The 16597-nt window shown below is 36.2% G+C and overlaps 1 protein-coding gene across 5 annotated transcripts in view; it reads left to right on the forward strand.

Moving 5' to 3' along the window:
• Positions 1–16597, forward strand: part of SNX16 (sorting nexin 16) — a 28488-nt gene that overhangs the window by 9928 nt on the left and 1963 nt on the right. For 4 of the 5 annotated variants that reach the window (XM_074816715.1, XM_074816735.1, XM_074816722.1 and 1 more), the window contains 4 exons: positions 3594–3742; positions 9392–9461; positions 14042–14178; positions 16377–16493. In XM_074816715.1, the coding sequence (XP_074672816.1) occupies positions 3594–3742; positions 9392–9461; positions 14042–14178; positions 16377–16493 (473 nt within the window). The remainder of the gene's footprint in view (positions 1–3593; positions 3743–9391; positions 9462–14041; positions 14179–16376; positions 16494–16597) is intronic. The other variant, XM_074816740.1, reaches the window with a different exon arrangement.

The following is a 16597-nucleotide window of genomic DNA, read 5'->3' on the forward strand; positions in this document are numbered from 1 at the left end:
TGTATACCTTTTCTTCTCCTTGGATCAGTGTGCCTAATCAACTAAGAACTTAATCTTGCTGAAATCTTGAATATGCACTTGAACTTACACATTTCTCCGGGTTCTTGGTTTGACCTATTTGGATATCTTTTAGGCTACCTCTAAACATCAGTGCAGTCTAGAACTAATACAAATTGTTGAATGTGAATTAGTTTAGAAATTTCTTTCTGTCTTTTAATTCAGTCTGTTCTAAATTAAGGAATGCTTTGGTATTGGCAAAAGCTTGACTTATTTTGAGATTATGATGTCCTGGAGATTTTGACTCAAATTTTGGAAGTCAAGTGATACAACAGTTTGTATTTTGGTCAGCTGTGACAGATGTAGGTCAAGACCTGGCATTGACTTTTAGTGTGGTTATCAGTAGGTCGAAAAATTAAAATGCCACAGATATTCATTTTAGAATAGATATTTAGATTTTACAAGTGAAGTCCTTAGTCTTTGCAGTTAAATCTTTGACAAAAATGTTTGGCTTTAACATGATCTATAGGTATTAGGATTTCAGTTTAAAAAGAAGGACTTTAGTTTTCCTTCGTGTCACTGACTGAAGCTTTTTCATCTTTTGGTGTACATCTAAACTTCTGTTATGTTACTATTCTGTAATTCTCTAGAAGTTTCAGAATTATGGTATGTTTCAGTTCCTGGAGCTGGTATTTCTCTACTATAAAAAGCATAATACTTAATAGTAAATGGTTGTATGCACACATCAGTGGTTCAAAAGGCATGGTGCAACACTTGCAATTCCTTGCTCTCTAATGGCAAATATAGGCATGAAGTTGCATGCATGAGACTGAAAGCTCAAAACCATGAACTCTCCTTTTATGAACGAAACAAGTAAGTGCAGCAGCAGGTTAAGACCTGAAAAGAACCATTTTCAAGTGTAAGCAACAAATTCTTCAAATGTCAAAGCTATCTACTTTCCAGGCAGTGAAAAGGTTATGAAAACTCCATACCTACTGAAAGAAGACAAATAGAAGATGATGATGAAGTAATCCATTGTAAAGGAATGATGAGATATTGCCAGTATGGGTACACAAGAAGCCACATAATAATCTCAAAGTGAAAAGTCATTAAAAAAATACAAATAGACATCAGCGCAAGGAGAGTAGTACAGACTTATAAAGACTAAGGCAGAAGTGCTGAGATGCAAGATGGACTGTCATAGAGCTAAGAGCAATAGGTAAAGTTCTATAAATCATTAGAGACAGAAGTAAGGGAAGGAGGCAGTAAAATAACAAATCCATTACTTGAGAGCAAACTATGGGAAGCAAATAGTGAATGGTACAGGCAAGATTGAAATACTGTCTTTTGCTGTAATATTAAAAAAAAATTTAATTTTAGTGGATGTTGGAACATGACAATTTGAGGGGCTAGGAACAAAGGGTAAAATACAGATATTTGACTAGATGCATAGATAATGTTTGTTAAGAACACCTAGTGGATTGGTGAAGAATACTCTTTGGTCCCAAAAAATGGTGGAAAAAGAACTTTGTAAAGTTTATTACTATGCTGGTAGAGATGTTGAGCAAATCATTAAATAGCCAGTCTTAAGAACCAAGAAGTTAACCATTTCTCCCTGAGACTGTGCCTCATGTGACATGCATAATCTGTCACATGATGATGTAGGTGAGAGACATCTAGACAAGATGCTGGATCCAAGCAAGTAGTCACAGCCAGCATAACTTGTCTGACCCACAGTTTTTCCTGCTGTGTCTGAGGAGTGTTCAAGAAAGAATGCCCCAGGACTGTGCTGTTGAATATTAAGGCTGCTGATGGCAGCTAGCTTTCTCATTCTTCACTGTCTTCATTCACAAAAGTAATCTGTGGGTAGGCATATTCTTTCCTTAGAAATAAATTACATGATCTACTTAACCAGACAAGTGAAATTACCATTAAGCAGAAATCTGTGTGGTTGAAAAGCTTTCCTAGCAGTGGTTATCTGTGATCCTCTCTACAACCAACACAGGAACTCATTTTGTTATCTTTTCTGGGTTGAGTTCTATTCAGTATTTTATTAACTTAAGAGGGGTTATGGAGCATATGGATGACCAAAGATAAAAATACCAAGAAGAGTCTTAATATCAAGATGGAATTCAGTAAGAGGAGACTTAAATAATTAAATGCAGAAATAAAGAGCAAGGCTTTGACAATAAACCATTCTATAAATAAGGAACTAGTAGTTATCATGGGCTGTTTGAATATACAGTACTTGTGATGTTGAAAAAGCATCCTTCCTGTGCTGTGAAACGGTACTTATATGAGCAAGGGTGATCAATCCACTAATGTGGTTCTTCCTTTAAACTGTACAGAGAGATTTTAGCTGAAGTACAGTATCTGTTTTAATGTTTTAAAACTTAATCTGCTTAAAGAGCTCCCCATTAGCTTTTTCCATGAGTCCTTAAAGATTAGTTAAATAAATAAAACTTACTGTCAGAAGCCTTGAATTTTGTTGCGTAAGGATTAACACCCACCGAAGATTTATCTTGCGGCTATGTAAACATTGAGTGCTAAACCGATTTCAAGGCAGATTCTGGAATCCCTGTCACGTGAACATTCATACAAATATATTAGGTGTATGCAGTACATCCCTGACAGAAGGTGACTTAATCTTTTTCTGAAGACAGGATCAAACAATTCTTGTGGCAGTTGGAGGAATGTTAGGTTTTGTAAAACCTGTTTGCTTTTTCCTGTTGGTTGTAAATCCTCTTCGACGTTTTTCTGTGTCAAGCACCCCTTGTAGGAAATGACATCTAAAAATTGTTTTTTATGAAAGCATTAATGGTTTTTTTTGATCTTCATATGTATTAGAAAAATAATTAATTGGACAGGTCCATCATTATATAATTCTATGCTTCCGTTCACTTGTATATTTCATCTCTGAATTAAAAGAAAAATTCTAGGTATTTCTGATGTTAAGTATACCCCATTACTATTTAAGTAACTCAAAAATACAATTTTGTATGTTAGTCCTAGGGTTTGAGCCACATCTATGCATATTGAAATTTTAATATTCTGGGTGTACAAGAAGCTACTCTTTACTAGAAGTATCTCATGCATGTGTTGTAATTCATTCTGCTAGCGCCCCCCCCCCCCCCCCAAAAGACGAGTTGCAGAGTTGTAGGTCTGTAATGGGCTTTTATGTATTTTATTTATATAGTACTTATTATTCCTGAGTACTTAGAATAAACACCACTGAAATGCTTACTCATCTGATACTTTTTACTTACATACAGTTTTCTTGTATTTACTGACTCGGAGGCATTAAATAGCAGACTCGGACATTAAATAACAAAGCAAAGTTTTTCATTCATATTTTTATGTGGTAAATTTGAGAGATCATTTAATTGCATAAGGCAACATAGCAAGTGACAGAACTGTGTCCACAATTTATACTATAATTTGGGTTGTACTTATGGTTGAGACTTACCTTGTGCTTGACCTTAACAGAAAACAGAAAGATCCCATAATTCTGAGTATAGTCAGTGCCTGTGTCAAATTCAGTTATTTCATCAAGACTTCTTTTCTTGGTTTTCTTTTGGCTTTGATTTCTATTTCAGCTAAAAGATATGTTTCCGGGCTTTCGGTTGGCCCTTCCACCAAAGCGCTGGTTCAAGGATAATTATAATCCTGACTTCTTGGAAGATCGACAGTTGGGACTACAAGCATTCCTCCAGAACCTAGTAGCTCACAAAGATATTGCTAACTGGTACGTGATTAAACTTCGCTTGTGGATTTGGATTTTTTTTTTGTGTGTGTCCAAGCTCCTCATATAGGCTCCAGGACTCTAACAAGTATATCTTTGAGCAACATAGTAAGGAATTTCATTAACGTTCATGTTGAGCATTTGGTCATTATGTGAATTATTTAGTGTCCTATTAAATTAATCTCATCTTAACCAAAGCAAAAAAGGGAAACTGCAGTATTTTGAATTGTACTTGGTTAACTATTAACTAAAAGCTGTAATATTTAAAATGTTAGACTAATCCCAAGTTTACTCCTAAAACATTACTTCTGTGTGCTAAATGCAGAATTGATATATTGTTAGTTTATATTGAGATAAACATAGGCTTTCATAACGGAAAGTACCTACGCTATTATGCGGTTCTTCAAATGCGTATTAAACTAGAGGGTTTTAATTTACATGACATCATAGTAATAGAAGTACCTTTATAGATTGCTTTACATAAGTAAATGTAAACCACAAATCAAAAAAGGCTCAAGAGAGTCTAAAAAACATAGTGTATAAGCAACAAACTATAGAAGTCTCCTTGGACAATATCTTCTTTCATACAAAGTGGAAGATTCTTCCAAAGGTTGAAGATGAGCAGAACCTAATTCTGGCAAATGAAATGTAAAATCATTTTAATACAGTTCAAAAGAGAATTTTAGTAAGCAAGTTGCTAGAGATAGAGTAGTTAGTTGTAAAAAACCTTTTCCAACACCAGAAATAAAGAAGTTGTGAGGTTGCTGTACCAGAGATTCTTTGAGGAATGAGTCTGAGGAACTGTCTTCATCTGAAACTTCATTAAAAACAAATAGTAAGAAGTTCTCTGGTGCAAACCGCATTCCCTCGAGAATTTTAAAGGAGCTAAAATGTAAAATTGCTGAGCTGTGGTGTGAGACCATATAATGCTCATACTTACTTTACTTTTTAGTAGAATGGCTATTAGTAAATTTGGCACATTTTTATAAGGCATTTGACTGTTGAGTCTGGAAACCAGAGGTTAGTAAGTAAGTCTGACTTCTGGTACTTCTTGTAATAAAAAATCCAAAATGGCAAGCAGGTAAATAAAAATAATACTTCGAAAAGCAATAATGCCTTTTGAAGAGGGAAATGTATCTAACAAGTGGTTATGAGCAAGCTCATATAAAATGGTTGAAAAGCAAGGGGAAGAGCATTGATGGAAGTTTTATGGTGTATTACATGTGGAATGCTGTATCACAGTTATGGACGCTGATGTTCAGAATATCTGGAAATTACCTGGAAAAGGGAATGAACAATGAGATCATCAAGTATTGTAGAAGGAACGCAGGGCACTGAGTGACTAATGCTAATTTTCAGGTCATGAAGTGCAAAATGACAGTGAGTACATACACACAGAATCATAAACTCAGTTGTTTTTTTTACAATCTGGAAAATAACTATTAGTATTGATACAGCTTTCTGAATCAGTTCAGTATTCATCAGTAGTCAAAAAGTTGCATAAAAATTGTTGAAGAGGAACTTGAAAGGAAAAAAAATGTTATTGCTCTGGGAATCCGAATTGCACTTCCACACAGTCCAGTGCTAAAACACAGCATTCAGTTTCAAAAGAGGGTCTACTAGAACTACAGAGAAAGCAAGCAAGAACAGATGAAGCTACAGACTAACTTTGCTGGAGGAAGAGTTCTGTTCTCTTTAGTCTATTGTCTTAGGAAAGGGCTGGCTAAACAGGGCACATGAAATCATCAGGGGAATAGGGAAGGTGAGTAAAGCATGTTAATATTTCGGATGATTCATAGTCATCTCTCACTATGTCACACTGCGTTGCAAAGCTTTGTTGTGAGATGTCAGAGACAGAAAGCTTAAATGGTTTCAAAAAGAAATTGGGATCAACCTGTGAGTTTCTCTGTCAGTGGCTATTAAACATGATTATGTGGGTGAAATATGTGGTTGAGAAGTTTAGGAACTTCCTGATCATTAAATTACACAATAATAGGTGTGCCCAAAAAAAAAGAATTATACTCTAAATGCCACTTGAGTTGTGCTGCTGGAGACAGACTAGCGAGCTGGATGGACTTTTACTCTGCTTGAATATATCTGAAGGCTTCATGTTGTTACAGTTAGTTTGGCATTTCAGCTAGCTTGTTTGTATCTTGATGATGGTCCATATTGGACAAAATAGTGTTTGTCATAACTTAAGGCAAAAACCCCAAAATGTAACTTTTAGACTGCATCGCTCATCAGATACAAAAGAATTTAAATGTTTGTGGCATCAGTTTGTATTTTGGTTAATGAACAGATAGTTACCTGAAATGTGTTTTTGACGAAAACTCTGATCTTGGCTGTGTTAGGCTCTGCATGAAGATGATGTTTTTTTAATAAACTTTATAATCTATTGGTACGGCTTATGTTCTACTGTTTGGATCTATGGAAGATCTGGATTCCTCAGGAAGTGATTAAATCAGGAAGATTTGATCTGTCTAGGGTTTTTTACCCACTTATCGGAGAATAAAAGCTACTGTTAATGGGAAATTAATATTTGCACCTTACATGAGCAGTGGTGAGCATCTGACCCTGCTTCTTCCTTAAAAGCTCACCACTTCTGCAGTTTTGCAAATACATCAGACTGCTTGGGTCACACTAAAACCAAATGAGCCATTTCTCTTTGTAGAGGAGTCTCTTATGTTTCTCTTTATGCACTGTATTATTGAGACATATTGACAGTGGGAAATTCACCTTTCGGGGATAGGAGACCTCACTTGGTATACCAATATATTTTTTAATAAAGCTAAATTAACAAAGTAGTTTAAAGATAAATTGTAGGATGGTATGCAGGTGACTAAATTTAGACTCTGCTTTTTGTGGATTTCTTCTCATCTTTTGCCGTGTATTGAAGATTCAGTGAAAAAAACAAATTGAAATGCATCCACAGAGTTTAATGTGTTCAAGAAAATTTCATACAACCAATGAAGTGGGAGAAAGAAGTTTAACCTGCTAAACAGAAGTGTCATCTGGCTTCATACAGATGACACAGCTCCCCTCTGCCTCCACTCTGTATAAGAAGCAGCTTGAAAGGGAGGAACTCAGTCAGTGGTTGAGTCTTGTTGGGAGATCCCAGGTACCGCATGGCCCCTTGCTGCCCTCCTTAATGCTGCTGTACACTGGCATTGCTGCCTCTCTTGAGAAGGGTGTCAGCTAACATAGGAGCAAAGAAGCCATGTACGGCAATCTCTGTTACATGATGTAGATTTCAATAATACTTTTAAGGCAGAATTTTCTCCTATTTGTTAAATGAAAGGAAGAGATGTAGCACATGGAGGGGAGAGCAGACTCTCAGAGTGAAGCTAGGCTGCAAATGAATGTTTGTGCCATCAGATGAGTATTTTAGCTAAACAATGTTTTCAGTGACCTGTGGCTTTAAGTTTTGTGCCTTCCTTATGTAAAAATAATTAAACTAAAGCTTTCAGTTTCAAGAATTTATAGGAAAAGACACAGTTTTCTGCCAACAGCTGTAAGGAGAACAGGAAAAATGGGTTTGACCTGATGTAAGCAGATGATATATGTAGATTGGATATTTTTGCACATTTATTTTTCTGGATATTTCCTTTTTCATTCACAAGCATTACTGCATGTTATGCTATTTGAATGTTACCTTTTAACACAAGAAAATTACTAGCAAAATGTAGAAATTAAATACTTTTAAAATGTTTGAACTAAGCTATGTGAATAAGGATGAAGCTATTGAAGAAAAATGTTGAGCAGAAGTATTTCCATGTAATGAATTCTTCTGCATTAGGCATATGTAAGTTCATTCAGTACAAGTATGAAAAGAACAATTCAACCATTAAAAAGTAGACTTGAGCATCATGTTGGAGAAAGGTCACTTCAAACAGATTAAACTATTTGGAGAGGAAAAAAACAATCCTGCTCTTCTCCTTGAAAACATACTTTATATGCCTATTTTTGATTTGAGGTTATGTTTTCTAATAATTTAATGACTTGTTACTATCTATCATTTTTTGTGCTAATTGGAGTGATACTCTTGGTTCAAGTAGCAGAAAAAATTTTTTATTTCTTTGAGTACATGGGAGAAGATGTACAGGTTTAGGCTATGTCTTGCACAGGTCGTGGGTTGTTGAATGTAAACCAGTGGAGAGGGCTTGAAAAAGGAAGGTTTTAGCACGTTTGTCACATAGATTCAGTGGGGAAAGGAATGATCATGATAGGAGAAATTTTTTCAGGTTGCTGTAAAGGCTCATGAGGTGAAAGTGAATTCTCACCAACCATTGGCCAAAAAAAGCCACCTGTATCTTCACATGTGCAATTAGCACTTGAAAACAGGCTTACAAAAATCCAGCAACAAAATAAAAGTTCAGTGTATTTTAGATAAATATTAAGAGCCTTTCTAAAACTAAAACTTGTGGCATAATTAATAATTAGTGTTTGCTTAAAAAAACTTCTCTCCCCATTTTGCTTGCTAAATCTGAAGCTGTTTGATTAGATTAGTAGTTGGGTAAAAGAAGTTTCCTTGTGTTAGAAATTTGCATCTGCCTCAAATGCAGAGAATGAGAGAAGTTAGAAAAATACCTCCTTTTGCCCTTACCTTCCTACTGGACTTAGGTGGGAGGAAGAGATGGGGAATTAGTTTGGATTCACATTTTCCATTTTTCTGTGTTCATTGCAGTGGGAGATGATTTACAGATTTGTAGTACTGAGTGCAAGCACAGAATTGCTAATATGTTACTACTTGCTAATTACTTGTGAATACAATGTTCTGGTTGGAAGTTGTAGACCGTTGAATGCAACAGAGCAGGAAAGATGGGTAAAAGGACCTGTTAGGAGATGTTGAAGAGTTCTGTGAAAAGTAATCTAAACTTGGAAGATAGAATGAGCAAGATGCTCAAAATACTTTATAGTAAACCACAGGATTGCACGTACTTTCTTCTTCTGGCCTTTGCAAAACAATGCATAGAGGAGGATGACAAGCGTTACACAATTTTACAGAATTTTAAGTTGAATGCATTAGTTTGAAATGTGCGTTTAGGGATGCTATGTAGTATATCCATGGCACATTAACCTTGCCTCTTATTTTTTTTATAACTTGTTCTTTTATATATATATATAAAAAATTCTGTACTTTGTATATGCATAAATTATATACTGTGTATATGTCAATGGATTATGATCTTAGCAAAATGGAGACAGGTAAGTGTGTTTCAGTACCCATGCCTAGTTCCACTGATACTTCCTGAAGGGATCTGTGTACCAATTTTAGCAGCATACTTTTTTCATGCATCTTTTAATACTTATTTTTCACTAGGAGAATTTTTCAAACCTCCACAAGGATAACTTGCTTGTCAGTTGTCATGTAGCAACAAATTCACTGAAGATTTGAAAAATCATGTTCTAAATTGACTTACTCTCTGTTTGAAAACTCTTTAACTGTACTTGTGCAACTTAAGTCATGTTTTAAATACTCTCCCTGGTTAACACAACTGAGATTTAATAGGTTAACATTATTTTGAATAGTTCGGAGTAAATCTGAAGATAGATGCTTGTGTCCCGTGAAGAAATACTGCCTTTATATCATCTTATTTGAGTATTGTTGCTTTTTTGTACATTAAGTAATTCACTCTCTTTTATTTGGTAAAGCCTTGCAGTGAGAGAATTTCTTTGTCTGGATGATCCTCCAGGTCCTTTTGACAGTCTAGAAGAGAGCAGGGTAAGTGCTATGTAGTATGATAAAGAGAATGCAAAAGGCAGTAGTTGTTGTTAGTATATTGTAAAATCTACTTGAACAGTATGGAATGAAACATTTTTATTTCTGTTCTTTCACAAAAACTTGCAAATGGTTGTATTTCTAAAACTGACACAGTCTGATTGTTGGTGCACACTGATAATTATTGACTGCTGTGCTTGATCCCTGTCCCAAGATAAAATCTCCTCCATCTTACCTTTTATGACCAGTGGATGAAATTTTTTTAAGCCAGCTGCTGAATATAAGGAGAGTTTTTGTAGGTTTACATTCAACACATTGTCACAATGCATACACGTTAGACTTCACGTCTTGCAGTAAATGTTCTTTCTATGAAATGTAATGAAAGGATTAATTCTGACCAACAAAAACAGTGTTCTCACAGATAGCTGAGCAGTGTTTAGTGTTGTAAAACAGCAGCCTTTCAGTGTGCATATGAGTACACTGAACAAATAACACTGTATGCTGCAGCCTGTTTTACTAGAAGTATGTTTCACTAGCATGCAGAGCTATACCGAGTCTGTCTAGAACAGGTTGTCTTAGTTTGCTTGCTTTCTAGAATAACAATGTGATTTGGAATTGCACATATGTTGTTAATGCTGTAGAAATTATGAATCTTAAGTGATACTCTTTCAACTGAATTTATATTTACCATCTTGTTTTGCATGTAAGTGGGAGTGCCTTGACTCTTGTTACATTACTATGTACATCTGAAGCATTTGGTTTGCTTTTTGTGTCGTGAGCTTGTAATTATACAGTCACTTTTCATCATAGCTATTTAAGTTGATGAAAACTAATAAAAATTACAGGAATTACTTCTTCAGGTAATCAAGAAATTTAAGTACCACTTTCATAGAGATTTTGGTCATACATGCCATGGTAAAGTCTCAGGGTTATTCTTCCATCACAGAATTTTAGGCAAAACTATTAAAATAGCTGTGCTGTTGTAGTTTTGGCTATTAACCATTTCTGTGAAGTTGTCAGACACAGCTGTCATAAACTTCTGGTCTCCAAGGGATACCCTACTTTATTACGGATTGGTTGAGGTTGGAAGGGACCTCTTCAGACCATCTAGTCCAACCTTGCTGCTCAAGCAGGGACAGCTACTGCAGATTGCCCAAGACCGTGTCAAGTCAGGTTTTGAATAATCTACAGAGGAAACTTCACAACCTCTCTGTGCAACCTGCTCCAGTGTTTGATCACCATCACAGTAAAAAAAAAAAAAAAAGTGTTTTCTTGTGTTCAGATTGAATTTCGTGGGTTTTAATTTGTGCCTATTGTCTCTTGCTCTGTCAGCAGACACCACTGACAAGATGACTCCCTCTTCTTCATTCCCACCCATCTTGTATTTATATCCTTTGGTAAGATCACCCCAAGCCTTCTCCAGACTGAGTCCCAGCTGTCCCAGCAGTCACCAGTCCCAGCTGTCTCATCCCCCTTTCACATGAAAGATGCTCAAGTCCCTTAATTATTTTTGATTATGATCTTCAAAACATGAGCAGTGGGGTCCTGGTGGACAACAAGCTAGAGATCAGCCAGCTCCCTCAGCACACATGGGTGCAACCTGTCAGGCCCCATGGACTTATGTATGTCCAGTTAGTTTAAGTGCTCCCTGACCTGGCCCTCCTTCACTGAGGGTAAGCCTGTCTTGCCCTTGCTTGTCTTTCCTTCTGGTTGTAGAGGTCTGGAATTCCTTAAGTCTGGTCTTACTGGTCAGGACAGGCAAAGATGACATTGAATACCCGAACCTTTCACATGTGATTTGTCACAAGTTCCCCCACTCCATTCAGCAGTAGGTCCATGGTTTCTCTAGTCTTCCTTTTGCTGATTATGTACTTGCAGAACCTTTTCTTGTTTTCTTTCACATACCTTGCCAGATTTGACTTCAGGTTGGCCTTCACTTTCTTAACCCTGTTCCCTCAAGATGAGACAGCAGCCCTGTATGCCTCCTGGGTCACCTCTCCATGTTTCCAGTGCTAGTAAACTTTCTTTTTGTGTCTGAGTTCAGTTAGGAGTTCCTTGCTCATCCATACAGACCTCCTGCAGCCTTTGCTTGATTTCTTGCTTGTTGAGATGGACCTTACTTGAGTTTGGAGATGGTGATTGTGAGTATCAGCTAGCTCTCCTGGGCTGTTCTTCCCTTCAGGGTAGTTTCCCCTGGATTCTTTTTCAAGCAGATTTCTGGAGAGATTGAAGTCTGCTCACCTGAAATCCATAGCTGTGGTCTGCTTTTTGCCCTGCTCCTGCCTGTTAGGATCCTGAACTCTTACATATCAGAGCATCTGTATCCATTCCCCACTTTTTTTTTTTAACAATGCCCAACTACAGGGCAAGCAGTATGGTTCACATGCCTATTCCTGGAGTTCATTTTTTAAAGGTATCTTGAAAATCAGTTCTGTTTCACTTCTCTGCTGTTACTGTTGTCATACAAAGGATTGGGGAAAAAAAAAAGAAATTCTATCACCATTTTCCTGATAATGGAAAATACAGCAATCTTCTATTTGTTTTATGTCCATTCAATTATTCCAGTTCAATAAGGACTTGCCAAAACATATTTATCTTTTCTGGGAGGGGTACACGTACCTCTGCTGTTAGAAATTGTTTAGGCCTTACATCAGAGAAACCTAGGCAAAGTATTCACTGAACAACTATGACTTTTTTTTTTTTTTTTAATGGTCATATCCTTGGTAATTGCTTCCACAGGTCCTTTTCCAGCCATCAGTGTTTCATGATCCACTGAAGAAAGGAGCAAAGCTCTCTTCCAGCTGGCCTAGTTATGTTGCCCTTTCAGAACTTGCAGGGAAAATTGGTCCTACCTGGGTATTAGAACTGTACCAGACTCTAGGTGTCCAGCTCTTCAAGGAGCAAGATATCACGCAATTCCCTGATAGGTCTTTCTCAGCTTCAGTTCACCTTTCTGTTATTATGGCATCCTTCAGAATATGTTGATGTTTTCTTACTCAGTTGTGAAGAGTGACTTCCTTTCTTTGGGCAGCTGATACACAGGTTACAGCTAGAAATGAGTTTTTCCAAAAGGCTTTTTTCAGTTTTCATATAGAACAATGAAACATTTTACAACACATGTGGAATACTTTTAGTTATTCTGTGAATAGGGAAATTTGCATGTGCATAAATCTAAAGGTAGAAGTAATATAACTTAATTATATTCTTAAGGAAATAATGGCCAGTTTTCAGCTAGGGCACCAGCAACCCTGAATAGTTTTATTACAAAATACACTAGAATTCACTTAATTGGCTTGGATGAAACAGGACGACTGCTTAACTGGAATGATTGCTAAAGCAATCACTAAAAATGCTGTGTGAAGAACGAGTTGCATGCCATGTGTTCTTGGCTCTACTAGATGTGAATAAAGCTGTGGTTTAACTTATGATTGGTCTTCAATGCCTGCCAACCAAGATAAATTTGCTATCTGAGTCAAAATGAATTAAAATTCAGTGGGAAAAAAAAAAAAAAATCAAAATGGTTACTGGATTGAAAAACACTGAATTTGTTTGAATTCTATAATTACAGGAAAATGTAACATTTTCAAGAAGTTGGTAAGTCTGCTTCAATTAAAGCAAAGAATAGTATCATCTTGATGTTTGTAGCCCATTTTAAAAGAAAACAGTGTCTTAACAGCATTGTTCTTAACTGAGCTCATATAAAATGTTTATATTCAGTGGATTCTGTGAATTAGTAGCTAGTTGTATGTAACTTTAAGCCAAGAAAGCCTCCTATGTGGGTTTCTTATTTAGCGAGACCGTGTAAATTATTAAATCAGATTTGCACATTACTGTTGGTAGACTTGCTCTTTCCAGTAACAGACCAGCAGGCTCTGAGCCAACGCTTCTGTCACTTCCTGCATTCAGTGGATATTGCATTGTACACTGGCTCTTCACATTAAGTCTTGAGATTGCTCACTGCCATGTTCATCGGTGTACTATATATACATGTCATGCTCAGCAGAGTAAAACAACATACTTCTCATGGTTGAGTAGTTAGCATTCTTAGCATTTCATTAAACTTTTCAAACTGTTTTTGTATTGGTCTTCTGATGCTCATGATTGGCATATTTGTAACAGCTATTTGGTACAGAACCGCGTAAGGGAAGGACATGCACTTTATCCAGATATTCCTAGTATCTTGGGAATAATTAGATACTTTGAAATTGATTTCCAAGACATGTGAAAGCAAAGCTTATATGAGGGGAAAGAGGAATATGGAGTTCAGCTGATGTTCCATACAGGCAAAAAGGTCCAAAATTAGGGACTGTGCATCAAAGGAAAGAAACCTCTTTCTAAAGTCTTTTTTGAGACAAACAAATGATGTGATAAAGTATTTGCATTGCGGTTTAGCATAAGTTCATTGTTCAAAGCAAAATGGTGTTTTAAAGGACAACTTTTTTTAAGGTTATATAGCTCTTTATGGTAATCAATACAAAGAAAAGCAGCTACAATTCTGTTACACATTGATATTTCTAAAAGAAAAACCATTAAAGGCAGTCCACTGAAGTTAAACGGAAGATGTTCTTGAATTTGTCTTTTAGGCTTTCTGTGAAACTCTGGAGGAAACAAATTACCGTCTACAAAAAGAACTGCTTGAAAAACAAAGGGAGGTTGAATCGCTGAAGAAATTGTTAAGTGAAAAGCAACTTCATATAGATGCTATTGAAAGAAGAATTAGGTATGTAGAAATTTTACAGGTTTTAGGAGTTTCTTTTCCTGAAGGCATTTTGTCTATATAGTCACAAGTACCAGCTTTAAATGTATTCTTGGAAACAATTTTCCCCACATAACCACACACAAAGCAATATTTTCAGTAGGCTCTTTCTCATATGCTGGCTAACAAACTGTGGTTTAGTAGAAATGACTGAGAAAGTGTTGTCCCATCTTTTCCTTCTAAAGTAACTGGGATTATGTTTCCTAATCCTTTAAGTCCTGTAAAGATAAGGCAAAGATTCTGTTCTGCTTTTGAAGTATTGGATATGTGAAATGCCCTGTTAGGGATGAGAGCAGTGGAAAAATTGCTTTGAGTTATAAAATTCCACCTGTACTCAAAGCTTTGACAGAGCATAGTGATCAAGTGATTTTTATGTCTGTATTAATGTCTTTAACTTTGTTCTGAATTGCCTGGAATGATGCTGCAGATCATCCATTTAAATCTAAAGAAAAAAAATGGTAGAGTTTTATTATAAAACTTTATGGTGTCTGTCTGCTAAATTTTTTAGCAGACCCAGGGGAGTTGATGTTGGGCTCTTCAGTGTCCCGATAGACCTGCTGAGTCAGTCATTGTGGGATTTCCTTAGCAAAGGAGTAAACTCCCACGGTCCGTTTAGAAGTTATTTTAATAATGCTTGGGTGGTTGAGTCTAGCATATCCAGGTTGACTAACAAATCACATCTTTGGACATAATGTTTAAGTGAATTACATTTGGAAAAAGATTTAAATTACAATTGTTGTGGCTTACTGAAAATTCTGATCTGAATACCATATTCAGTTTGTTACTCCTGAAGGCAAGTAATTACATTTGAAAAATGCTTTCACTGTTTGACGAGAAAGTTCTGACTATTGCTGGCTTAAACAGTGAAATAGCCAGTAAATTGAAATAACTTGCATTTGGCTAAAACAGCATGATAGGAAATTCTGTGTGACTAAAAATAAAATAAGAAGGCATGAGTAGCAAAAAGGGATTTTATTTTTTAGTGCTTTCCCTGAGGATGGATTTTTTTTTTTAAACACACAAATACCCTGCCAGCTTCCCAGATGTTTAAAATTACTCAAAGTTAGCCAAGTACTATCTGAAGTATTAATGGAAAATAACTCCTGTGTGATTTTTAGTTGTAAAAGTTACCAAGTTAAACGTGTGACCTTGTTTAAGAAATTCAGCTTGTCTGATGGGAGTTGAACCCAAAAGAAATGGTCTGTCTCTGACCTTGTTGAAGGGGAATTTTGATCTGATGGCCCAGCAAGAATTAAGCATCTTCTGCCTTTATGCTCCAAAGGCCTAAAACGTATGTGAGGTAGGAGGGGACAATTGGACAAGGCATCAGAGTTGTAGGCCTTTACATATGCTGGATTAATAATCATGTTAGAGAATACTGCTGAGGTATTACTTAAAATACATGCATTAAAATAAAACTACAGAAACAATAGTAGAGTTATTTAAAAAGGAGGGTGAAATATAGTAACATCACTTTCAACACAAAATTGTTCACAAGCTTTCCTTTCCGATTCAAGTGACAGCTTTTGACACGAAATTGATGTATGTTTCCCCCATGGAGCAACGCTTTGGAAACAAGTTTTTCTGATCATTTTACATGAGGGTATTCCCATTTGTAGCCAGGCTAGTCAGACTGCCAACTTGTGTTGCTGTTAAGAAAAAAATTACTACCTGTCTTTTTATCATTAATGGGAAAATGTATTGCTCTGAAACTTAATATGTGACTCTAAAGTTACAATGACAAACTTGGGAAACTGTTGAAGAAATCTTTTATCATCCTGCTTGTCTTCCTTTTCACTATGTTTTGGTTATTATCCTTCTGCCATTTAGGCACAATGTGTGTGGCTTAGATCAGCTGCTTGTAATTTCTTACCTAAAGTCACAATCACCCCTCTGGGACTTGAATTTTTTTTAAAGCTACTAAATTGTGATGCAACCAGGGGATTGAATTTAGTTTAGGAATAAGCAGCTGGAGCAAATAAACTGTTTAAATAGCTATCCAGTGCAAGCCCTGCATCTCTGTAGTAATAAAAGAAATGGGGCATGTAGGAGTGAGATTGATAGGCTCCCAGAAACTGCAAAGCTTAAAATGAAACAAACAGCTCTTCGGTGGTGAATGTTTGCTGTATGGATTGGTGGTACTCTGTTCTTATTTGTTGTAGGGATTTATCTTTAGGAAAAATGACTCGTCAAATATCAGGAGAAGAAAGTGAGTGCAGTGGTGAGGTGGAGTCTTCAGCAGTAGAAGCAGACCAGGGTACCCTGGGTGAGGACAGCTGGTAAATACTATTATTTTACTTATAATATATTTCAGGGTTTTTTAAAGTATGTTTTTAAGCGTTTGGTCTTGCATAAATTCTGAACAGTTAAGGATAGATAATTT

This window comes from Strix aluco, chromosome 1 (assembly GCF_031877795.1).
Source record: "Strix aluco isolate bStrAlu1 chromosome 1, bStrAlu1.hap1, whole genome shotgun sequence".
NCBI classification, from domain to species: domain Eukaryota; kingdom Metazoa; phylum Chordata; class Aves; order Strigiformes; family Strigidae; genus Strix; species Strix aluco.